At 41.3% G+C, this 27,500-nt stretch overlaps 1 protein-coding gene across 1 annotated transcript in view; it reads left to right on the forward strand.

The window, feature by feature from the left end:
* The window catches only part of Polr3A (RNA polymerase III subunit A), a 194,849-nt gene that overhangs the window by 30,812 nt on the left and 136,537 nt on the right, over positions 1 to 27,500 (forward strand). Inside the window, exons 2-3 of the mRNA XM_070098524.1 lie at positions 11 to 145; positions 4,392 to 4,612. Of these exons, the coding sequence (XP_069954625.1) occupies positions 11 to 145; positions 4,392 to 4,612 (356 nt within the window). The remainder of the gene's footprint in view (positions 1 to 10; positions 146 to 4,391; positions 4,613 to 27,500) is intronic.

The raw sequence follows: 27,500 nt of genomic DNA on the forward strand, positions 1-27,500 counted from the left end.
TTTTCTTCAGCCAAAATCCACACTAGGTTTTGTTCAAAGGTTGAAGGGCAAAGCAGGTCGCTTCAGAGGTAATCTGTCTGGAAAACGAGTGGATTTCTCTAGCAGAACTGTTATATCACCAGATCCCAACCTCAGAATCAGTGAGGTAAGACTAGCCTACCATTGTGGAACTGTTGTGATTGTAATTCAGCCTTATTGTTGTTGGACTCCGTGTGTGTGTGTGTGTGTGTGTGTGTGTGTACTCACCTATTTGTACTCACCTATTTGTGGTTGCAGGGGTCGAGTCACAGCTCCTGGCCCCGCCTCTTCGCTGATTGCTACTAGGTCCTCTCTCTCCCTGCCCCATGAGCTCTATCATACCTCGCCTTAAAACTATGTATGGTTCCTGCCTCCACCACATCACTTTCTAGGCTATTCCATGGCCTGACTACTCTATGACTGAAGAAATACTTCCTAACATCCCTTTGATTCATCTGAGTCTTCAACTTCCAATTGTGACCTCTTGTGTCTGTGTCCCATCTCTGGAACATCCCGTCTTTGTCCACCTCGTCTATTCCGCACAGTATTTTATATGTCGTTATCATGTCTCCCCTGACCCTCCTGGCCTCCAGTGTCGTCAGGCCGATTTCCCTCAACCTTTCTTCATAGGACAATCCCCGTAGCTCTGGGACTAGTCTTGTTGCAAACCTTTGCACTTTCTCTAATTTCTTGACGTGCTTGACTAGGTGTGGATTCCAAACTGGTGCTGCATACTCCAGTATGGGCCTGACGTAGATGGTGTACAGAGTCTTAAACGAATCCTTACTGAGGTATCGGAACGCTATCCGTAGGTTTGCCAGGCGCCCGTATGCTGCAGCAGTTATCTGATTGATGTGCGCCTCAGGAGATATGCTCGGTGTTATACTCACCCCCAGATCTTTTTCCTTTAGTGAGGTTTGCAGTCTTTGGCCATCTAAACTATATTGTGTCTGTGGTCTTCTTTGCCCTTCCCCAATCTTCATGACTTTGCATTTGGCAGGGTTAAATTCAAGGAGCCAGTTGCTGGACCAGGCTTGTAGCCTGTCCAGATCTCTTTGTAGTCCTGCCTGATCCTCGTCCGATTCGATTCTTCTCATTAACTTCACATCGTCTGCAAACAAGGACACTTCTGAGTCTATCCCTTCCGTTATGTCGTTCACGTATACCAAGAACAGCACAGGTCCTAGGACTGACCCCTGTGGAACCCCGCTTGTCACAGGCGCCCACTCTGACACCTCGTCGCGTACCATGACTCGTTGTTTCCTCCCTGTCAGATATTCTCTGATCCATTGCAGTGCCTTTCCTGTTATGTGTGCCTGGTCCTCTAGCTTTTGCAGTAACCTCTTGTGAGGAACTGTGTCGAAAGCCTTCTTGCAGTCCAAAAATACGCAGTCGATCCACCCCTCTCTCTCTTGTCTTACTTCTGTCACCTTGTCATAAAACTCTAGTAGGTTTGTGACACAGGATTTTCCTTCCCTGAAACCGTGCTGGTTGTCAATTATACACTTGTTTCTTTCCAGGTGCCCCACCACTCTCCTCCTGATGATCTTCTCCATGACCTTGCATACTATACACATTAGGGATACAGGTCTGTAGTTTAGTGCCTCATGTCTGTCTCCCTTTTTAAAAATTGGGACTACGTTTGCCATTTTCCATACCTCAGGGAGTTGCCCAGTTTCAAATGATGTGTTGAAGATCTTTGTTAATGGCTCATACAATATCTCTGCTCCCTCTTTAAGGACCCATGGAGAGATGTTGTCTGGTCCCACCGCCTTTGAGGTGTCAAGTTCGCATAGCAGCTTCTTCACCTCCTCCTTGGTTATATGTACCTCATCCAGCACTTGCTGGTGTGCCCCCCTGTTCTGATTTCTTGGAGTCCTACTGGTTTCCACTGTAAATACCTCTTTAAATCTTGTGTTGAGCTCCTGACATACCTCTCGGTCGTTTCTTGTGAATTCCCCATCACCCTTCCTCAGTCTGATTACCTGGTCCTTGACTGTTGTTTTCCTCCTGATGTGGCTGTACAACAGCTTCGGGTCAGTCTTTACTTTTGATGCTATGTCATTTTCATATTGTCTCTGAGCCTCCCTTCTTATCTGTGCATATTCGTTTCTGGCTCTTCGGCTGATTTCTTTATTTTCCTGAGTTCTCTGTCTTCTGTACCTTTTCCATTCTCTAGTACACCTAGTTTTTGCCTCCCTACACCTTTGGGTGAACCAAGGACTCGTTCTGTTCTTCCCATTATTTCTGTTTCCCTTGGGAACAAACCTCTCCTCTGCCTCCTTGCATTTTGTTGCTACATAGTCCATCATTTCTTGTACTGGTTTTCCTGTCAGTTCCCTCTCCCACTGAATGTCTTGAAGGAAGTTCCTCATGCCTGAGTAGTTCCCCCTTTTGTAGTTTGGTTTTTCCCAGCCTATTCCTGCTACTCTCTCCACTTGGAGCTCAACTATGTAGTCGAAGCACAGAACCACATGATCACTAGCTCCCAGGGGCCTTTCATACATGATACCCTCGATGTCCGAACTACTCATGGTGAATACAAGGTCCAACCTTGCTGGTTCATCCTCTCCTCTCTCTCTGGTGGTGTCTCTAACATGTTGATGCATGAGGTTCTCCAGTACCACATCCATCATCTTGGCTCTCCATGTTTCGGGACCCCCATGGGGCTCCAGGTTTTCCCAGTCAATCTCCTTGTGATTGAAATCACCCATAACTAGTAACTTTGCTCCCCCCATGTGTGCTCTCCTGGCCACCTCGGCTAGTGTGTTGATCATTGCTCTGTTGCTCTCATCGTATTCTTCTCTTGGCCTCCTGCAGTTCTGTGGTGGGTTGTACATTACTGCAATTATCACCTTATGTCCCTCAGACTGGATTGTTCCTACTAAGTAGTCCCTTTCGCCCATGCCATCCATTCCTTCCATTTTCTCAAAACCCCACTGGTTTTTACTGAGCAGTGCAACTCCTCCTCCCCCTCTCCTCCCTCTGTGTGTGTGTGTGTGTGTGTGTGTGTGTTTGTGTGTGTGTTTGTGTTTGTGTGTATGTGTGTGTGTGTGTGTTTGTGTGTGTGTGTGTGTGTGTGTGTGTGTGTGTGTGTGTGTGTGTGTGTGTGTGTCTGTCTGTCTTTGTGTGTGTGTGTGCGTGTTTGTGTGTGTGTTTGTGTTTGTGTTTGTGTTTGTGTGTGTGTGTGTGTGTGTGTATGTGTATGTGTGTGCGCGCATGTGTGTGCGTGCGTGCGCAATGACTTGTGTGAGCAGAAATAAGCTGTGTTGGTGTTTAAACCTTGAGTAGAAAAGTCACAGTACTGAGAATGCACCAACTCACAATTGACTCAGTATTGGAGATAATTGTTGACACAACATTATAGTTTATTCTGGACCACCACTATTGGTTCATGGGATGGCTATTGGTTCCTGGATTGCTATTGGTTCATCTTGGACCACTGTTGGTTCATCCTGAACTGCTGTTGGTTTATCCTGGACAGCTATTGATTGTTGTTGTTGGGGTTTATAGGGCAGCTGACAGCATACAGCGACCGCTGTTGGTTCACGGGATGGCTGTATTGGTTCATCCCAGACCGCTGTTGGTTTAGGGGGATAACTATAACGGTTCATTCTGGACCATTGTTGGTTCAGGTCAAGACTATAATAGTTCATCCTGGACCAGTGTTGGTTCAGGTCAAGACTATAATGGTTCATCCTGGACCATTATTGGCTCAGGTGAAGACTATAATGGTTCATCCTGGACCATTATTGGCTCAGGGCAAGACTATAATTGTTCATCCTGGACCAGTGTTGGTTCAGGTCAAGACTATAATGGTTCATTCTGGACCATTGTTGGTTCAGGTCAAGACTATAATGGTTCATCCTGGACCAGTGTTGGTTCAGGGCAAGACTATAATGGTTCATCCTGGACCATTATTGGCTCAGGTCAAAACTATAATGGTTCATTCTGGACAAGTAGTCTTCTCACTGATAGTCTACAGTAGTAAAGTAGTCTTAACACTGATGGTTTACAATAGTGAAGAGTTTCATTCAGGGGCTGGAGTAACATACGTTAGTCTTCTCACTTTCTCTTCTCCGTCTCCCTGAATTTGTAACATTTATTCATGATTAAAACTCTGTACATTTTTACTTCACAAATTAAAACATAGGTCACAATTTTTCCAAATCTAAAAGATTCACTGCTTATAATGCTGTTGATAAATTTGACATGTGCAACACTTGGGTATCTTTATTGTCGAAATGTTTTACCACACGGTAGCAAAACATTTCCACAGTGAAGATATCCATGTGTTGGAAATGTGTCTTAATTTATCAACTTGTTGGTTTTCTGAATCTTTTATCTACATTAAAATGCTGCTGCTGCTGCAGGTTGGTGTTCCAGTAGAGGTGGCCAAACAGTTGACATATCCTGAGAAGGTTACCACACACAACATCCAGTTGATGAGACAACTGGTGATAAACGGTCCTGATGTTCACCCAGGGTCTGTCTTTCTGGAGTCCAGGTCCAGCCCCGGCATCAAGAAGTCACTCAAGTATTCACACAGGCAGAGGCTAGCTGCTCACCTCCTGCCAGGAGACACCCTTGAGAGGTGAGTATATGTACCCTTCAGAGGTGAGTACATGTACCCTTCGGAGGTGTATGCTTGAGATGTGATGATAGATATGACTATTTCTATTATTGTATTACAGTTGTATTTCTATTATTGTATTACAATGGATCATAGATTCTGACAGTTGGTTTATTTTGCTCTCAACATTTTCCAACAATCTTGTTTGATGTGACGCCTGACATACATATTATTTTTTTTATTAACACATCTGCCGATTCCCACCACGGCAGGGTGGCCCGAAAAAGAAAAACTTTTATCATCATCATTCACTCCATCACTGTCTTCCCAGAGGGATGCTTTACACTACAGTTATAAAACTGCAACATTAACACCCCTCCTACATAATATACACTTGGAAAATCCTAGAGGGACTAAAGCCAAATCTGCACATGGAAATCTGCAGATGGAAATCACTCCCTATTAATCCCTTAACTATCCACTTGTACCATTGTTTGTAATAATGTAATTTTTTTAAACTAACTTTAAACTTTTAATTACTCTACTCACCATAAATCATCAAAGTTCCATATAATTATCTGTTATTGCTTTACTAAACAAAACAATGTTGTTGTTGGAGGTTTACAGGGCCACTGGCATCATGTGCCACAGTCTCAACCTTCCCCATTCTCAACCTCCCCCACCCTCAACCTCCTCCACCCTCAACATCCCCCACCCTCAACATCCCCCACCCTCAACCTCCTCCACCCTCAACATCCCCCACCCTCAACCTCCTCCACCCTCAACCTCCTCCACCCTCAACATCCCCCACCCTCAACATCCCCCACCCTCAACCTCCTCCACCCTCAACATTCCCCCACCCTCAACCTCCTCCACCCTCAACCTCCCCCACCCTCAACCTCACCCACCCTCAACCTCCTCCACCCTCAACATCCCCCACCTTCAACATCCCCCACCCTCAACATTCCCCACCCTCAACATCCCCCACCATCTCTGCTCCAAGTGTGTAAGTTCATATACACTTTATATAAACAGTTTAACATTTCTTTACATTCTGTAGTGTATTACGATTTATTATGTTTTTATGTATAATATTTCTGCAATTAGTCTCACAAATATGTCATTTTCTCTTACAATAAGAGCATGGGAAGATACTACAGTGGACCCCCGGTTAACGATTTTAATCCGTGCAAGAGGGCTCATCGTTATGCGAAATAATCGTTATGCGAATTAATTTTCCCCATAAGAAATAATGGAAATAAAATTAATCCGTGCAAGACGCCCAAAAGTATGAAAAAAAAATTTTTTTACCACATGAAATGTTAATTTTAATACACACAAACTGAAAAAGGCATGCACAATTACATGACACTTACTTTTATTGAAGATCTGGTGATGATTGATGGGATGGGAGGAGGGGAGAGCATTATCTTCTTACTGTTTAGAAGGGGAATCCCCTTCCATTAGGACTTGAGGTAGCAAGTCCTTTTCTGGGGTTACTTCCCTTCTTCTTTTAATGCCACTAGGACCAGCTTCAGAGTCACTGGACCTCTGTCGCACAACAAATCTGTCCATAGAGCTCTGTACCTCCCGTTTCTTCAAGACTTTCCTAAAATGGGCCATAACATTGTCATTGAAATAGTCACAAGCACGGCTTGCAACAGCTGTGTCAGGGTGATTTTCATCTATAAAGGTTTGCAGTTCAAACCACTCTGCACACATTTCCTTAATCTTTGAAGTAGGCACAATGGATTCCACAACTGGCATAGGCTTCTCAGGGTTAGCCCCAAACCCTTCAAAATCTTTCTTAATTTCCATACTAATTCTCACCCTTTTTACCACAGGGTTGGCACTAGAAGCTTTCTTGGGGCCCATGGTCACTTATTTTCCAGAAACACCACCGAAAACACTGTAATAATACGAAATATTCCGAGTGTATGCTTGGATGTTACCGCGGAGGCTGGCTGGTAAACAATGGGACGGCCGGCACATGTGAGGGCACATTGGACGCGTCTCAGACGAAAATCGGTATGCGGGTTTTTAATCGGTATGCGGGGCAAAAATTTTGCGATAAAAGTAATCGTTATGCGGAAAAATCGCTATGCGATGCCATCGTTATGCGGGGGTCCACTGTATAGTCAAAGTTAGACAGGAAATGGCAGACACTTCCACTGCTGCCTCTGCCACCATATTATGGCCTATTTTATTCATTCTAGAGTATATATCATGTTTCTGTGTTGGTTATATTGTTTATTATGTTTCTTATGACTGTTTTGGTCATATATATACGTTTTACGACCCAGTGTTTTGGACGTATATATACTCAATAATTCTAGCGGCTTCAAATCAAGCAGGAGAAAGCTAGTGGGCCCACATGTGAGAGAATGGGTCTGTGTGGTCAGTGTGCACCACATAAAAAAAATCCTGCAGCACAGTGCATGAGAAAAAAACTGATTGTTTTTTGGATTAAAACTCCGACTTTGAGGTGTATTTTCATATAGTATTTATCGTTGTATTCTCGTATTCATGGTCTCACATGATAAAATGGAAAACGTATTGCAGAAATAGAGATGATTTTGATTAGTTTCATGATGAAAACGACCTTGAAATTGAGCTCAAAGTAGCGGAAATGTTCGATTTTTACTAGTGTTCAAGAGTAAGCAAATCACACCACACGTCCAATACATGTCAACTGGGGAGTCTAATATTCTTTCACTAGTGCACTGATATTATTTATACCATTTTTACAATAATGCATTAGTCTGCATAACAGTAAACTTTGTATTTTTTGTTTGAATAAAAAATCAAAATAGAAAGCAGTAGTAATATAAGAGGGGCCTAGAGACGTGACTAATGAATAGAGGATATGTTATTTTAGTGCCAAGAATGTCTACATTGTTTATTCTGGACCCTATTTTGAAATTGGCATCTTTTTTAATTTGCATGAAATTGGCCAAATTGCCAATTTCTGACCACTTCATTGGATAGTTCAAATCGGTAAATGGGCAGTTTCTTGTACTCAGTTGATAGAATAAATGGAGTTCTGAAGAAATAACTATGTGTTTGGTCAACTGGAACAATGGAATTGGCCAAAAACAGGGCTCAAAGTCGGCAAAATCGCCCATGTGTATATGTCGCCGAGACCGCTAACTTCATGGGAGCGTAATTCCGCGAGTTTTTTACTAAATTTTGTACTTTCGATGTCATTACCATTGGGAAAAGATTCTCTATCATTTCATAAGAAAAAATAATTTTTTTTTCCAAAAATTTTGCAACATAGAATGACAGTTTCAGAAAGGGGCTTGCAACAGTCAAAGGGTTAAACTCATAAGTCAAGGTTCCACTGTATTAGGTTTAGTCAGCCCAAAATGCCTTGGTATGATAGTGGATTTCTTTGCACTTGCAAGTCAATATTGTAATTAAACATTGTAAACTATACATGGAAATAGACTCCTTAGAAAATGTCAGTCACACATTGTAAACTTTGCAAAGAAATAAAAATTTGAATTTTGAATTTGACCTCTAGCACTCCAAACGTAGATCAACATTTTGTTTTTCCTGCCCCCAAATTTGGCACGATTGGCCTGAGATGCCTGGTCTGTATAGAATGGGTCTTAGCACTTGGTGTGCACAGTATTAAAAAATCTAGAACCATTTAGTACCTTGTGGGAGCACCAGTTCAATTGAGTGCCAGTTAGAGCAAATAGCATGGTAAACACCAGGGATTCACTGATGCCATGTTGTATTAACACTCCCCTTGTAACCCTTAAACTGTCCAAATGTAGATCTACGTTCGCTCGCCCAGTGCTCCGAATATTTTGATTTTTTTTTATTAATCCTTTGACTGTTGCGGTCGTGTATACGTCTTACGAGCCAATGTGTTTGATGTATATATACTTAAAAATTCTAGCGGCTTCAGATCAAGCAGGAGAAAGCTGGTAGGCCCACATGCGAGAAAATGGGGGGTGTGTGTGGTCAGTGTGTGCATATGAAAAAAATCCTGCAGCATGCAGTGCATAATGAGAAAAAAAAACCTCCAACTGTGGTTTTGGATTAAAACGCCAACTTTGAGGTGTATTTTCGTATAGTATTTATGGTTGTAGTCTTGTTTTCTTGGTCTCATTTGATAGAATGGAAAATATATTGTAGAAATAGAAGTGATTTTGATTGGTTTTTACTATGAAAGGGATTTTGAAATGAAGCTCAAATTGGCAGAAATGTTTGATTTTTGCTGATGTTCAAGAGTAAACAAATTGCTCAATAAATGTCCAACTAGCCATTCTAATATGCAGTCACGAATGGATTGACATTATTTATACAATTATTACAATATTGCAGTAGTCTGCATAACAGTAAATCTACTATTTTTTGTGTGAATAAAAATTCAAAATAGAAAGCAAGATTATTATAACAGGGACCTAGAGATGTGACTGATGAACAGAGAAAATGTTACTTTAGTGCCAGGAATGTTTGCATTGCTCATTCTGGACCTATTTTGAAATTGACATATTTTTGAATTGGCATGAAATTGGCCAAATTGCCAATTTCTGATCACTTTATTGAGTAGTTGAAATTGGTAAATTTGCAGATTCTTGTACTCCATCGATAGAACAAATGGAGTTCTTAGATGAATGGTTCAGAGAACCGACATGTTGATAAATTAGACACATGTGCAACTCTTGGGTATCAATAAAGATACCCAAGAGTTGCACATGTGTCTAATTTATCAAATGGAGTTCTAAAGAAATAGTTAGGAGTTTAGTTGGCTGGAATAATGGTATTGGCCAAAAATAGGGCATAGGTCGCTAACTTCGTGAGAGCTTAATTCTGTAAGTCTTCCATCAAATTTCATACTTTTGGTGTCATTATTATCAGGAAAAGATTCTCTATTATTTCATAAGAAAAAATATTATTTTTTTTTCCAAATATTTTGCGACACCAGGAGACACTTCAGGATTTGGTGTTGCAACAGTCAAAGGGTTAAAGAGAGCCATTTTCTGTGTGTAATAAGACGAAAAAAAAAATTAGGACCAGTATTTACCAAGATATAAGACCGCGAAGTTGGCGCTTGATGCTAACCTGACAGCAACATTGAGTCCTGCCACCTGCAGAAGTGTTGCTGATATACCTTTTTTCCTGATTTTATTTCAACCCTTTGAGGGTCGACAGGCCCTCTCAGAAACTTGTTCTCAGGGTTGGCCAAATTTCAAAAAAAAAAAAATGATCTTTTCTTATGAAAAAATAGAGTTTTTTTTTCTAAACATTATAGGATAAACAAAAAAATTTACCATCAATACTTACGGAGATATGGAGGCGTAAAGTTTGCAGAAAATGAGCCGCGTATGGCAACAGCGGCAACTGCCGCTCACCGGTAAACTTTGGTTTACTTGTATTTGAAGGTTTGTTGTTTTTTTCACTATTTTATTTTTTCACATAACTTATGTGGCCTATGAGACCAAAGTAAGGTGCAATGTACATATATACACTCGTTGTATACAACACAATAAGCACACAAACATAATTATCAATATATTGTTTACAAAACTTGTTTACAAAAACAAACAATACAAAACATTGTTTATTACTATTGTTCTCTAATATATATACCAATATACAGTCACTGAACATATTCCTATTAGTTCTGTAGCTTGTGGAACTCTTTGAAACATGGTGTCATACACAATGGTGTTTTATCTTTCTCCCTCATTCTATCTCTTTCAATCTGTCTCTTTCTATCTGTCTGTCTATCTCTGTCTCACAGGTACACATAAATACAAGTATACATAGTATAAATTACCTAGGATAACCCAAGAAATCCAGACAAAGTGCTGTACTCCGCTTGAAGATGTGAGTAAAAGTGATGACGCAGTCTTGTGGCTCTCTGAGACAGAGAGCTAGACAGATAGACAGGGAGCTTGACAGACAGACAAATAGACAGACAGAAATGTTAGTGTACCAGCAGAAACAAAGGGAGGGCGATGTTCATCTAATCTTTTATTATCAGTTCCACCCTCGTTTACGCTCATCAAAAGTCATCTCTTATCAGATGTTATCTCCCCTTATCTTGTCACTGTCATGGGGTGGATTTTTTTTTTCTTGCTTCAAGGGAAAAATATTATGACATCATCTTCTTCCTCTTCTTCCTCCTCCTCCTCTTCCTCATCCTTCTCCTCTTCTTCCTCTTCCCCCTACTCTTCCTCCTCCTCCTCCTCTTGCTCCTCCTCCTCTTCTTCCTCTTCCTCCTCTTCCCCCTACTCTTCCTCCTACTCTTCCTCTTCCTCCTCTTCCCCCTAATCTTCCTCCTACTATTCCTCTTCCTCCTCCTCCTCCTCTTCCTCTTCTTCCTCTTCCTCCTACTCTTCCTCTTCCTCCTCTTCCTCCTCCTCGTCTTCCTCTTCTTCCTCTTCCTCCTACTCTTCCTCCTACTCTTCCTCCTCCTCTTCCTCCTCCTCCTCCTCTTCTTCCTCTTCCTCCTTTTCCCCCTAATCTTCCTCCTACTATTCCTCTTCCTCTTCCTCCTCTTCTTCCTCTTCTTCCTCTTCCTCCTACTCTTCCTCTTCCTCTTCCTCCTCTTCCTCCTCCTCCTCTTCTTCCTCTTCCCCCTACTCTTCCTCCTACTCTTCATCCTTCTCCTTCTCCTCCTCCTCCATAATGTAAATTACCAGCAGTCGGCAGCTGTCAAAGTGACATATTGTCTCATTACTCACTCCCCCTCCCGCCTGTCAAAACAATGGAGTCGGATGCTGCTTCCCCTCCATTCTATCTAATTATCTTTCTCCCTCATTCTATATCTTTTAATCTGTCTCTTTTTCTATCTGTCTGTCTATCTCTGTCTCACAGGTACACATAAATGCAAGTATACATAGTATAAATTACCTAGGATAACCTAAGAAATCCAGACAAAGTGCTGTACTCCGCTTGAAGATGTGAGTAAAAGTGATGACGCAGTCTTGTGGCTCTCTGAGACAGAGAGCTAGATGAATAGACAGATAGACAGGGAGCTTGACAGACAGACAAATAGACAGAAATGTTAGTATACCAGCAAAAACAAAGGGAGAGCGATGTTCATCTAATCTTTTGGTATCAGCTACACCCTCATTTACCCTCATCAAACGTCAGCACTTATCAGATGTTATCTCCCCTTATCTTGTTTCTGTCATGGGTGAACATTTATTATTACATATTATTATTATTATTATTATTACCTATTATTATTATTATTATGTATTATTATTATGTATTATTATTATTATGTATTATTGTTATTATTACGTATTCTTCTTCTTCTTCCTCCTCCTCTTCTTCCTCCTCCTCCTCCTCTTCTTCCTCCTCCTCCTCTTCCTCCTCCTCCTCTTCTTCCTCCTCCTCCTCCTCCTCCTCCTCCTCCTCCTCCTCCTCCTCCTCCTCCTCCTCCTCCTCCTCCTCCTCCTCCTCCTCTTCCTCCTCCTCCTCTGTCTCCTCCTCCTCTGCCTCCTCCTCCATTCTTGGAACAAGTTTGAAGAGCTTGTAGTTCATAATCACTATCACTATCATCACCAATGCTCACATCTGAGTCTGGGATTTGGGAAAATAGGAGTTTCCTCTTTGATTCTGGTACAACTGAACGTGAACAAGACGGCCCAGCACCAGAGGTGGAAGGCTGTGGGTTGCCTGGGTTTTCCTCACTATTACCCATATTATGGTCCATTAGTTTCAGTCAAAACCTCACCAGAACTTTGAAACTCATCTTCACTGTCACTTCCATCTGTATTAGAACTGTCACTGGGGAACAAAAGTGTCCCAATTCGCCGAGGAGTGAGGAACTTCTTACCGCCAGGCATGGTGGACATTGTGTACTATGATGGCATTCCCACAATGCACCACTGGGTCCCAAATTTTTTTCCTACTGCGCACACCCACCACACAGACCCATTCTCTCACATCTAGGCCTATCAGCCTTTTCCTGCGAGATTTGACAGTGCTAGAATTTATGCGTACTAGTATGTCAAAAACCCCTACGCGTAAGACGTACTAGTATGGCGGAAACCCTCAAAGGGTTAATTTATATAATTTTTATGTTCTGGTAATTTCAACTGATAATAGTTCTTGTGATTTCATAGACAATCTTTGTTCTGACACAGATACGTATTAGATACTGAAATAGTCACAAACACACTGACAGGTGAACATTTTCACCTGTCTTGGTCATTTACTATTGTCTACAACTATATACTCCAGCAATGTTTTAGACATGCTGGAGTATATATGAAACTCCTTGAAGCATGTTGTTTATGACGAGTGTCACTAATCTGCTGACAGTGCAGGGATGGGGTGAGTGACACTTGATGATCGTGCACTTCTGCATGGAACCCTGGCTTTATTTGTTTTTACTGTTGCACACAAACATTTATGTCTGTCTGTCTATATGTCTGTCTGTCTGTCTAGCTCTGCTTGTCTTTCTGTCTGCTTGTGTATCTCTCTTTGTCTGCCTGTCTTTCTGTCTGCCTTTGTGTGTCTATCTTTATGTCTGCCTATCTTTGTCTGCATGTGTGTGTCTGTCTTTCTGTCTGCCTGTGTATGTCTGTCTTTCTGTCTGCCTGTGTATGTTTGTCTTACTGTCTGCCTGTGTTACTCTCCCAGGTCTATATATAACTATAAGTACATATATATCCTTTCTTTCCAATTAGAGCGTAACAATTTTAGACAGAGAATGTGGGATAATAATAATCTTCAATAAAACTTATTTTAATGAAGTAGTAGTATAGTAATATAAAACATAAGGCATGTAAGATTATCCCATTATACAGTATCTTTGTAAAGAATGTTTACCGTAGGTTCTACTTCACGAAGTTTCCAAGACTCTGCCTTGAAATACGTATTTACAAAGAGACATTAAATCTGTACAATATGAGGTATATACAGATACTCCATCAGAGTAAAATATCTAGTCTTAATACTCGATCAGTCAGATAATTATACAATTTATCAGAATATACAAATTGAAGAAAACCAACAACAGTAAATTTTTAAGACCAGAGCAGGAGTGTTGAGTCATTAGCTGGTATCTGCACACTGACTCAAGCTCTACAGTGAGTGTAAAGGTTAGGTAGGTCACATGACTTTTACCACCACCTTGTTGACACAAAAAAGTGGGGAGGGGGTTATAACAACCAAACAGGGTTTATTAGTGATACTATTGGAGGTCTGGCTCCTTCTCTTTACCTTCCTCCGATACACAGACTGGTAACATAAAGTGACATAATATGCTAGAACTTAACCCAATGTGGCCACATAAAATCCAACTACACAAACAAATAATTTTAATAATAAGGGAAAGGTAGTAGAGGCACAACATCCTGTGTACTCACCTAGTTGTACTCATATAGTAGTGGTTGCAGGGGTTGAGTCACAGCTCCTGGCCCTGCCTCATCACTGGCCATTGCTAGGTCACTCTTCCTGATCCATGAACTTCATCATACCTCTTCTTAAAGCCATGAATGGATCCTGCCCCCACTACATTGCTTCCCAAACTATTCCACTTCCTGACTACTCTGTGACTGAAGAAATACTTTCTAACATCCCTGTGATTCATCTGAATCTTCAGCTTCCAACTGTGACCCCTTGTTGCTGTGTCCCATCTCTGGAACATTCTGTCTGTCAACCTTGTGTGTCTTAGTCTGTCTGCCTATGTTTATCTGTCTTTCTGTCTGCCTGTGTGTCTTGATCTTTCTGTCTGCCTGTATATGTCTGGCCTTCTGTCTGCCTGTGTGTCTGTCTTTCTGTCTTCCTGTGTGTGTGTGTCTTTCCTTCTGCTTGTCTCTCAGTCTCAGAGAGCGGCTCGTAAACCAACAGGTATTACACATGATGCAGAAGTTACTATGTGTATTACTTAATGGTTATCCTAGGTAATTTACACTATGTATAATAACTGTACTTATGTGTACATGTGAGAGAGAGACAGAGATAGAGACAGACAGAGATAGAGACAGATTTAGATAAATTGACAGAGATATAGACAGACAGAAATATAGACAGAGATAGATACAGACAGAGACAGCCAAAGTCAGCCAGCCAGCCAGCCACCTAGCCAGCTAGCCACCTGGCCAGCCAGCCAGCCAGCCACCTGGCCAGCCAGCCAGCCACCTAGCCAGCCAGCCAGCCACCTAGCCAGCCAGCCAGCCACCTAGCCAGCCAGCCAGCCACCTAGCCAGCCAGCCAGCCACCTAGCCAGCCAGCCAGCCAGCCAGCCAGCCAGCCAGCCAGCCACCTAGCCAGCCAGCCAGCCAACCACCTAGCCAGCCAGCCACCTAGCCAGCCAGCCAGCCACCTAGCCAGCCAGCCAGCCAGCCAGCCACCTAGCAGCCAGCCAGCCAGCCAGCCACCTAGCCAGCCAGCCAGCCAGCCACCTAGCCAGCCAGCCAGCCAGCCACCTAGCCAGCCAGCCAGCCAGCCAGCCAGCCAGCCACCTAGCCAGCCAGCCAGCCACCTAGCCAGCCAGCCAGCCAGCCAGCCACCTAGCCAGCCAGCCAGCCACCTAGCCAGCCAGCCAGCCACCTAGCCAGCCAGCCAGCCACCTAGCCAGCCAGCCAGCCAGCCACCTAGCCAGCCAGCCAGCCACCTAGCCAGCCAGCCAGCCACCTAGCCAGCCAGCCAGCCACCTAGCCAGCCAGCCATCCAGCCAGCCAGCCATCCAGCCAGCCAGCCAGCCAGCCAGCCAGCCAGCCAGCCAGCCACCTAGCCAGCCAGCCAGCCAGCCAGCCAGCCAGCCAGCCAGCCAGCCGAATACGTATTACACGTTCCTGAATCATTTCTCCTTACTTAGGGCATAGGTTATAGGACATTCTGGTAGGATGATACTACCAGTGGTATCAAAAATGGAAGGATGTTGCACAAATGTAACACATAGGTTATTATCGAGGTTTTTGATATTTCCTTGACCCCATGTGGCCACATCCATCACTTTCCTCTTAAAAGGGGAGTGTTAATACGACATGACAACAGTGAATCCCTGGTGTTTACCATGCTATTTGCTCTAGCTGGCACTTAATTGAACTGGTGCTCCCACAAGGTACTAAGTGGTCCCAGATTTTTTTAATACTGTGCACACTGGGTGTTAACCCTTTCAGGGTTGGTGCCATACTAGTACGGCTTGCACGCCAGGGTTGGTGCCATACTAGTATGCATAAATTCTAGTACCTTCAAATCTAGCGAGAGAATGCTGGTAGGTCTACATATGAAAGAATGGGTCTATGTAGTCAGTGTGCAAAATATAAAAAAAAAACCTGCACTACACAGTGCATAATGAGAAAAAAAAAAAAACTCTGACTGTGTTTTTGGTTTAAAACAGTGACTTTGCAATGTATTTTCGTATGCTATTTATGGTTGAACTCTAGTTTTCCTGGTCTCATTTTATAGAATGGAAGACATATTACAGAAATTGAGATGATTTTGATGGGTTTCACAAACAAAGAAAAGGACCTTGAAATTGAGCTCAAAGTAACAGAAATGTTCGATTTTTGCCAAAGTTCAAAAGTAAACAAATCATGCTACACGTCCAATACACGTCAACTGGTGAGTCTAATATACTTTCACAAGTGCGCTGATATTATTTATACCATATGAGAAGTTTTTACAAAGTAGAAGTGATGCAAGGAGGGAAGAGTATATGGAGAAAAAGAGAGAGGTTAAGAGAGTGGTGAAGAAATGTAAAAAGAGAGCAAATGAGAGAGTGGGTGAGATGTTATCAACAAATTTTGTTGAAAATAAGAAAAAGTTTTGGAGTGAGATTAACAAGTTAAGGAAGCCTAGAGAACAAATGGATTTGTCAGTTAAAAATAGGAGAGGAGAGTTATTAAATGGAGAGTTAGAGGTATTGGGAAGATGGAGGGAATATTTTGAGGAATTGTTAAATGTTGATGAAGATAGGGAAGCTGTGATTTCGTGTATAGGGCAAGGAGGAATAACATCTTGTAGGAGTGAGGAAGAGCCAGTTGTGAGTGTGGGGGAAGTTCGTGAGGCAGTAGGTAAAATGAAAGGGGGTAAGGCAGCCGGGATTGATGGGATAAAGATAGAAATGTTAAAAGTAGGTGGGGGATATAGTTTTGGAGTGGTTGGTGCAATTATTTAATAAATGTATAGAAGAAGGTAAGGTACCTAGGGATAGGCAGAGAGCATGCATAGTTCCTTTGTATAAAGGCAAAGGGGACAAAAGAGTGCAAAAATTATAGGGGGATAAGTCTGTTGAGTATACCTGGTAAAGTGTATGGTAGAGTTATTATTGAAAGAATTAAAAGTAAGACTGAGAATAGGATAGCAGATGAACAAGGAGGCTTTAGGAAAGGTAGGGGGTGTGTGGACCAGGTGTTTACAGTGAAACATATAAGTGAACAGTATTTAGATAAGGCTAAAGAGGTCTTTGTGGCATTTATGGACTTGGAAAAGGCGTATGACAGGGTGGATAGGGGGGCAATGTGGCAGATGTTGCAGGTGTATGGTGTAGGAGGTTGGTTACTGAAAGCAGTGAAGAGTTTTTTCGAGGATTGTGAGGCTCAAGTTAGAGTATGTAGGAAAGAGGGAAATTATTTCCCAGTAAAAGTAGGCCTTAGACAAGGATGTGTGATGTCACCGTGGTTGTTTAATATATTTATAGATGGGGTTGTAAGAGAAGTAAATGCGAGGGTCTTGACAAGAGGCGTGGAGTTAAAAGATAAAGAATCACACAAAGTGGGAGTTGTCACAGTTGCTCTTTGCTGATGACACTGTGCTCTTGGGAGATTCTGAAGAGAAGTTGCGGAGATTGGTGGATGAATTTGGTAGGGTGTGCAAAAGAAGAAAATTAAAAGTGAATACAGGAAAGAGTAAGGTTATGAGGATAACAAAAATATTAGGTAATGAAAGATTGGATATCAGATTGGAGGGAGAGAGTATGGAGGAGGTGAATGTATTCAGATATTTGGGAGTGGACGTGTCAGCGGATGGGTCTATGAAGGATGAGGTGAATCATAGAATTGATGAGGGGAAAAGGGTGAGTGGTGCACTTAGGAGTCTGTGGAGACAAAGAACTTTGTCCTTGGAGGCAAAGAGGGGAATGTATGAGAGTATAGTTTTACCAACACTCTTATATGGGTGTGAAGCATGGGTGATGAATGTTGAAGCGAGGAGAAGGCTGGAGGCAGTGGAGATGTCATGTCTGAGGGCAATGTGTGGTGTGAATATAATGCAGAGAATTCGTAGTTTGGAAGTTAGGAGGAGGTGCGGGATTACCAAAACTGTTGTCCAGAGGGCTGAGGAAGGGTTGTTGAGGTGGTTCGGACATGTAGAGAGAATGGAGCGAAACAGAATGACTTCAAGAGTGTATCAGTCTGTAGTGGAAGGAAAGCAGGGTAGGGGTCGGCCTAGGAAAGGTTGGAGGGAGGGGGTAAAGGAGGTTTTGTGTGCGAGGGGCTTGGACTTCCAGCAGGCGTGCGTGAGTGTGTTTGATAGGAGTGAATGGAGACAAATGGTTTTTAATACTTGACGTGCTGTTGGAGTGTGAGCAAGGTAACATTTATGAAGGGGTTCAGGGAAACCGGCAGGCCGGACTTGAGTCCTGGAGATGGGAAGTACAGTGCCTGCACTCTGAAGGAGGGGTGTTAATGTTGCAGTTTAAAAACTGTAGTGTAAAGCACCCTTCTGGCAAGACAGTGATGGATGAATGATGGTGAAAGTTTTTGTTTTTCGGGCCACCCTGCCTTGGTGGGAATCGGCCAGTGTGATAATAAAAAAAAAAATATTTCTACACTAATGCAGTAGACTGCATAACAGTAAATCTTCTATTTTTTTGAGAATAAAAATTCAAAGTGGAAAGCAAAAGAATTGTAACAGAGGCCTGGGGACATGACTAATGAAAAGAGGAAATGTTTCTTTAGTGCCAGGAATGTCTGTCTTGTTTATTCTGAACCCTATTTGGAAATTGGCATCTTTTGAAATTTGTGTGAAATTGGCAAAATTGCCAATTTCTGACCACTTTATTGGATAGTTGAAATTGGTAAATGGGTAGTTTCTTGTACTCATTCAATAGAAAAAATGGAGTTCTAGCGAAATAGTTATGATTTTTGTCGACTGGTACGTTGAAATTGGCCAAAATAGGGCTCAAAGTGGGCGATATCACCGAAGCATAAACATCGTTAAGATCACTAACTTTGCGAGAGCATAATTCTGTAAGTTTTCCACCAAATTTCTTACTTTTGGTGTCATTATGATTGGGAAAAGATTATCATTTCATAAGAAAAAATAATTATTATTTTTTTTTCGAAAAATTTCCGACCCTGAGAACAAGTTTAGGAGTGGGCCTGCCGACCCTGAAAGGGTTAAGACCCATTCTATTCTCACCAAGCATCTCAGGGCAATCATGCCAAATTTTAAGGCAGGAAAAATAAAATGTAGATCTACGTTTGGTACAAACATCGATCTATGCTTGGACAGTTTAAGGGTTAAGAGGAAAGTGATGTTGACCTTGAGATGGATGTGGCCACATGTGGTCGAAGAAATGTCACATACCTTGATAATAACCCATGTGCAACATTTGTGCGAAATCCTTTCAATTTTGATACCACTGGTAGTGTCATCCTGTCAGAATGTCCTACAACTAATGCATTAAGTAAAGAGATACAACTCTGGAACATGTGTAATATGTGTTCGGTAGGCTGGGTGGGTGGGTGTCTGATTGACTTTGGCTGTCTGTATCTCTGTCTGCCTGTCTCTATCTATGTCTCTGTCAATGTCAGTATACAGGTCTCCCTCAACATTCGCGAGCGTTAGGGGGTCAAGAGCCTCGCAAATGTTGAAAAATCGCGAATGTTTGGTGCCCCAATATATTGTAGGGAAATGTAATACAATACTGCTTCCTTAACTTGTTGAACCATGAACAATCATAAAATACATGAAAACGTCGTAAATTGTACTAAATACATACATGTTATAGTTTAATAACATGTATGTTATTAAATACCACTGCCTCCACCACTGCCTGCAAGTCCCTACTACCCTCCCTCCAACCCCTGCAACTGGCAGCCAGCCCTCCCACCACTGTGTGGTGAGTGTTTTGTTTGTTCATTATTTGCTATTAAACTACAGTATAAATAATGTCAACCCATTCATGACTGCATATTGGAATGGCTATTTGGAGAGGTGTTGGAGGTGACATCACATGTTTACTCTTGAACACAGCAAAGAATCAAGCATTTCTGCTACTGCTAATAATAACAATCGTAATAACAACAATAATAATAATAATAATAATAATAATAAATACGATAGAATTGAAGAAGGAAATTGTACAAAAATATGAGGGTTGAAGTCACTAAAGACACCCTTCTCCTGCATTATTCTTACTGAGACCTGGCTTAAGCAGGACACAATTGATATCTACCCACTGCCAGGATACACAGCAATCCACAACTGCAGACCATACCAAGTTGGGGGTGGTACTGCAATCTATTACTCTTACCATCTATCTTGTATTAGCACTAATTGCTTTAGTGATGAATATGGGGAATACATTTTTGCTAATTTTACTGTAAAAAACCTTAAGACGCCTATAACAATCAGTGCCATATACCGGATACTCCACACAAACATCCCAAACTTCAGTGAGAATCTAAAGTCACTAATAACAAACAGACAAATGAACAAGCACCACCTTCTCTTAGCTGGAGACTTCAATATCAACCTTGGCCTACCAGATGATCAGACTGTAACTGATTTCATCAACAATATGAACAACACACTCCTCATACCAACAATAGCTAAACCAACCAGGCTGACTGAGACAAGTGCAACCATAATAGACCACATATGGACCAATATACTAGCCCCCCTTAAATCAGGGATAATCACAGACAGCACTACTGACCTCTACCCAACCTTCCTCTTAACAAACATTAGTAAGCCACCACTGGAATACAACAAAGTTTCATTTAGACTCCATGACGAGGCCTCAATAAGGAATTTCACAGCAGACATAGAGACTGTTGACTTGCCTACAGAATTCTCCAATGCCAATGGAGTTGACGATTGGACAGGCATTTTTCTTAACAAAATACTTAGACTATACAACAAACATTGTCCTATAAAAACGAAACAGATCATGAATAAACGGCTTGGTTGCCCATGGCTAACCAGCAGCATTCTGAAACCCATTGATAAGAAACACCAATGTGAAAAGCAATATAGACAGGGCTTAATACACAAAGATATTCTTGAACACTATTCAACAGTTCTCACCAAATTAATAAAGAAAGCCAAACTGTACTACTCCAGCAGATTCACTGACACAAGAGGAGATATAAAAAAGACCTGGAAAACACTTTCCCAGATTCCGGGGACCCACAAACTGAAAAAAAAACAAGAATATTGTTCTAACTAAACCTCATGAAACACCACTGCATCCCACTGATACAGCTAACAAGATACATGTAAATGACTTCTTCTTAAACATAGGATCTAATCTCCCCAGTAAAATCCCACATACCAATGCCCGTGCCGGGGACTATCTAGATGGGAATTTCCCAAATTCCTTCTATCTTGTACCAACTGAGCCCACGGAAGTCACCGCGATCATAAAGTCATTTAAAAATAACTTGGGGAATCTGTCTCACGTCCCACCATTATTGTACAAGCGAGGTGCCCATGTCCTTTCGCATGCTATTACATTACTTTTTAACAAGTCACTAGAAACTAGCACTTTCCCGACGCTACTCAAGACTGCAAGGGTTACACCAATACATAAAGTTGGTGACCCTACAGACGTAAGCAACGATAGGCCAATATCAAACTTACCATTGCTATCCAAAATCTTCGAGAAACTCGTGCACAGGAGACTATATTCATTTATAACGGCACAAAACATACTCAATGCCTGCCAATTTGGATTCAGGAAAAATAAAAGCACCTATGATGCAGTTATAAAAATGCTAGAGCTGCTTTAAACAGCATTGGAAAATAAGGAATATCCGCTAGGAATTTTTATTGACCTAAGAAAAGCGTTTGACACAGTAGACCACGGCATCCTACTCCACAAACTTGACCACTATGGTATAAGAGGCCATGCGCTTGCATATTTTAAATCCTACCTTTCTAATAGGTATCAGTATGTCACCATTAAAAACACAGCCTCATCAATACGGCCACTTGATAATGGAGTTCCACAGGGAAGTGTCCTTGGACCCCTGCTCTTCCTCATTTACATCAATGATCTTCCAAACATATCCCAACACCTGAAACCCATTCTCTTTGCTGACGACACTACTTATGTCATCTCCCACCCTAATCTTGCCACCCTTAACACCATTGTTAACAACGAGCTGCTCAAAATATCGACTTGGATGACAGCCAATAAACTTACACTTAACCCCTTGACTGTCGCAACCCCCAATCCTGAGGTGTCTCCTGGTGTCGCAAAATTTAAAAAAAAAAAAAAAAAAAAAAAAATTCCTATGAAATGTTACAGAATCTTTTCGTGATTGTAATGACACCAAAAAAAAATAAATTTGATGGAAAACTGACAAAATTATGCTCTGGCAAAGTTAGTGACCTTGGTGATATTTACAAATCGGTGATTTCGCCCACTTTGAGCCCTATTTTCGGCTAATTTCATTATACCAGTCGACCAAACTCATAGCTATTTCTTTAGAACTCCATTCTTTCTATCGAATGAGTAGAAGAGACTGCCCATTTACCGATTTCAACTACCTAATAATGTGGTCAGAAATTTGCAATTTGGCCAATTTCACGAAAATTAAAAAATATGACAATTTCAAAATAAGGTCCAGAATGACAATGCAGACTTTCCTGGCTCTAAAATAACATTTTCTTTGTTCATCAGTCATGTCTCCAGGCCCCTCTGATATTACTCTTGCTTTCTATTTTGATTTTTTATTCAAACAAAAAATAGAAGACTTACTATTATGCAGACTACTGCAACACTGTAATAAGTGTATAAATAACATCAACCCATTCATGACTGCATATTAGAATGGCTAGTTGGACATTTATTGGACATTGACATCATTTGTTTACTTTTGAACATTGGCAAAAATCAAACATTTCCCCTATTTTGAGCTCCATTTCCAGGTTCTTTTTATAGTAAAATCAGTCAAAATCACCTCTATTTCTATAATATGTTTTCCATTCTATCAAATGAGACCAAGAAAACGAGAATACAACCATAAATACTATACGAAAATAGACCACAAAGTCGGCATTTTAATTAAAAAAATGGTTGGAGTTTTTTTATCTCATTATGCACTGCGTGCTCAAGGATTTTTTTTATATGGTGCACACTGACCACATAGACCCATTCTCTCACATGTGGGCCTACCAGCATTCTCCTGCTTGATTTGAAGCCGCTAGAATTTATGAGTATATATACGTCAAACACAGTACCTCGTAAGACATATATATATGGCCGCGACAGTCAAAGGGTTAACACTAGCAAAACCTACTATATTATGTTTGGTAGCAGAGCAGGTGTTGCGCAACTTAACTTTAAGATCGACAACACTCTAATTGCCAGACATAATGAGGGCAAATTCCTTGGCCTATACCTCGACAACAACCTAAATTTCAGCACCCATATCCAACACAACAAAAAAAGTATCCAAAATGGTGCGGATCCTCTCCAAGATACGATACTACGTGCCGCAAACTGCCCTTCTCACACTATACCATTCACTTGTATATGCATACCTCACCTATGCTCTCTGTGCCTGGGGTTCAACTGCAGCAACACACCTAAAGCCAATAATAACCCAACAAAAAGCCGCAGTAAGAATAATCACTAAATCCCATCCCTGGCAACACCACCCCCCACTCTTCATAGATCTAAACTTACTCCCTGTTCAGAACATCCACACTTACTGCTGTGCAATCTATATCTACAGGACCTTAAATTCCAATATTAACCTTGACCTAAAATGCATTCTTGATAGTTGTGACAGGATCCAAAGGCATAACACCAGACACAAACATCTCTATGACATTCCCCGTGTTCGACTAAACCTTTACAAAAATTTAATGTATTTCAAAGGACCTAAAATCTGGAACACCCTACCTGAAATCTCTAGAACTGCAGACACATTCATCACTTTCAAAACTACAGTTAGAAAACATCTTATCTCCCTGATCCACCCCGACAACTAACTACATGATAACCACCTGGTGGTTCACAATTACACTCACTCACCCACTGACTATAAACCCAGAAATACTAATCTTAATCTCAAAATAATAAATCCTATCTAGTCATAAGTTTGCCTATGATACTTCAGTATAGACACTTTGTATTGTGCCAAAACAAAAGCATTCACATTGCTAAACTCAGAAATTATGATGTAGTCACTTAGCCTTAATACCATAATCTGTAAGGATTTAATGTTAAGAATTAATCTAAGTCTGCTCGAAATGCCTAGCCAGGCTAGGTGTCCTAGTGGCCCCCTCTGTAATTAGTATTTTGTAACATGTAAACCACACAATACCCAAAACCTGTAAACCCCACATTGTAACCCTTATAGAGAAAAAACTTGAATTTGAATTTGAATAGTGGTGGAGGTAGTGATTGACACATTGTCAGTGTGGCTTTGTTTATGCTGGAGTGAGCATTAGTCTCCGTGCTCTTCCAAACATTTCTTAATAATTCATTGTGTTTGGTGCTTGTAGATTGAGTGTGACTGGAGTGGTTGAGGCAATGGTTGAGGCAGTGGTTGAGGCAGTAGTTGAGGCAGTGGTTGAGGCAGTGGTTGAGGCACCAGTTGAGGCAGTGGTCGAGGCAGTGGCTGAGGCAGCGGCTGAGGCATCGGTTGAGGCAGTGGTTGAGGCAGTGTTATTTAATAACATACCTGTTAATAATAATAATAATAATAATAATAATAATAATAATAATACATGTTATTAATAATAACATGTACTATTATTATTAATAACATATATGTTAATAAATACCACTGCCTCAACTGCTGCCTCTACCACTGCCTCTACCATTGCCTCAACCGCTGCCTCAACCACTGCCTCACCCACTGCCCCACCCACTGCCTCAACCGCTGCCTCAACCACTGCCTCAACCGCTGCCTCAACCACTGCCTCAACCACTGCCTCAACCGTTGCCTCACCCACTGCCTCTACCACTGCCTCTACCACTCCAGTCGCACTCAATCTACAAGCACCAAACACAATGAATTATTGTGAAATGTTTGGAAGAGCATGGAGACTAATGCTCACTCCTGCATAAACAAAGCCACACTGACGATGTGTTAACCACTCCCTCCACTACTGCTTCAACCCTCATATTTTTGTACAATTTCCTTCTTCAATTCTATCGTATTTATTATTTTTATTATTATTACACCTACCATCCGACTTACGACCTGCTCAACATACGTCCACTCGACTTACGACCGTGCATCTGGCAGCTGGGCTGGGCCGGCTGATGCACACCACTGTACAATATTTGACAATACTTGCGGCGGCAATGCGTCATGCAGGCAGCATCTGTTTGAGTAACCCTGTCCTATCAGCAGCATCATACTGTATTAACTGTACTAACTGGACAGTAAATTTCACCATGGCCCCTAAGATGAAGTCTGAATCTTGCACTGGAGATTGTGGCAATTAAGGCTCTTACTCTCGATCTATCTATTTGTTTTCACTGTTGCACATAAACCTGTCTGTATCTGTCTGCCTGTATATCTGTGTATCTCTGTGTGTCTGTTTATCTGTCTGTCTACCTCTGTGTCTGTCTTTCTGTCTACCTGTGTCTCTGTCTACCTGTGTGTCTGTCTTTCTGTCTGCCTGTGTGTCTGTCTTTGTCTACCTGTGTGTGTCTTTCTGTCTGCCTATGTGTCTGTCTTTATGTCTATCTGTGTGTGTCTTTCTGTCTACCTGTGTGTCTGTCTACCTGTGTGTCTGTCTACCTGTGTGTCTCTCTACCTGTGTGTCTGTCTACCTGAGTGTCTGTCTGTCTACCTGTGTCTGTCTGTCTGTCTTTCAGTCTGCCTGTCTGTCTCAGAGCCATTTATTAAGAGTGTAATTGGTCTTGAAGATACCATATTAATAATGATAATAACACAATAATAATCACTGAGGCGCATTAAATGTGTATAAAACGTTGATGTAGACATTTTGTTTTTCCATCTATGATTTCTTTTTCAAAATTATATAATAAACATGCTACATAACATATAAATAAACAAATATGAGATGTTTTTCTGATCGGCTTGACAGAGTGAACAGGAACCATTCCTGTCCGGGCTGGTAACAACAACAACAACGTTTGTTTACATAACTAGTGAACATTCTACACTCTCATTTATCATTTAATCTTGTTTACTCACCTCTCATTCTACATTAAGACTACAGATATTTTAAGGTAAGTAATGAGTGGACACGATTATTATGTTATAGTTTAATAATAATATTACTAATATTAGTACATATGTATTATTGTAATAATAATAATAATACAGTGGACCCCCGCATACCGTACGCATCGCATACCGTACAATCCGCATACCGCTCGCTTTTATCACAAAAATTTTGCCTCGCATGCCACCCAAAAACCCGCTCACCGCTCTTCGTCCGAGACGCGTCCAATGTGTGCCCTCAGGCAGCCTCACATGTTCCGCCGGTGGCATTGTTTACCAGCCAGCCTCCGTGGTAACATCCAAGCATACAATCGGAATATTTCGTATTATTACAGTGTTTTCGGTGCTTTATCTGGAAAATAAGTGACCATGGGCCCCAAGAAAGCTTCTAGTGCCAACCCTACAGCAATAAGGGTAAGAATTCCAATAGAGATGAAGAAAGAGATCATTGATAAGTATGAAATTGGAGTTCGTGTCGCCGACCTGGTCAGGTTGTACAAGAAACCCAAATCAACCATCGCTACTATTGTGGGCAACAGAAAGGCAATCAAGGAAGCTGTTCTTGCCAAAGGTTTAACTGTGTTTTCGAAACAGAGATCGCAAGTGATGGAAGATGTTGCGAGACTCTTATTGGTGTGGATAAATGAAAAACAGCTAGCAGGAGATAGCGTCTCTCAAGTGATCATAAGCGAAAAGGCTAGGAAGTTGCATGAGGATTTAATTAAAAAAATGCCTGCAACTAGTGATGATGTGAGTGAATTTAAGGCCAGCAAAGGTTGGTTTGAGAGATTTAACCCTTTCAGGGTCCAAGGCCCAAATCTGGAGTCACGCACCAGTGTCCAAGAATTTTAAAAAAAAAAATTTGTTATTTTTTCTTATGAAATCATAGAGAATCTTTTTGTGAAGGTAATAAAACAAAAAGTACGAAATTTGGTGGAAAATTGACGAAATTATGCTCTCGCGAATTTTGATGTGTCAGCGATATTTACGAATCGGCGATTTTGCCGATTTTGACTCCCATTTTAGGCCAATTACATTATTCCAATCAACCAAATTCTTAGCTATTTCACTAGTATTACTTCTATTCTATCGATTGAGCACAAGAAATCGCCAAGTCAACTGTTTCAACTACAAAATAAAGTGATCGGAAATTGTTAATTTGGCCAATTTAACACAAAGTTCAAAATATTCCAATTTCAAAATAGGGTCCAGAATGAACAATGTAGGCATTCCTGGCACTAAACTAACATTTCCTCTGTTCATTAGTTACGTTTTGAGGCTTTACAAATAAATTCCATTTTGATTTTTTATTCACATAATGAATTTTTATTCGCACCAAAAAATAGAAGATTTACTGTTATGCAATACTGTAATAATTGTATAAATATCATCACCATATTTGTGAATGTATATTAGACCCACCAGCTGGCGTGTATTAGACGTGTGAGGTCGTTTGTTTACTCTTGAATATCGGCAAAAATTTAACATTTCTGCTACTTTGAGCTCAGTTTCAAGCCATTTCCAGTCCTAAAACC

This window comes from Cherax quadricarinatus, chromosome 62, assembly GCF_038502225.1.
Source record: "Cherax quadricarinatus isolate ZL_2023a chromosome 62, ASM3850222v1, whole genome shotgun sequence".
Taxonomy (NCBI): Eukaryota; Metazoa; Arthropoda; class Malacostraca; order Decapoda; family Parastacidae; genus Cherax; species Cherax quadricarinatus.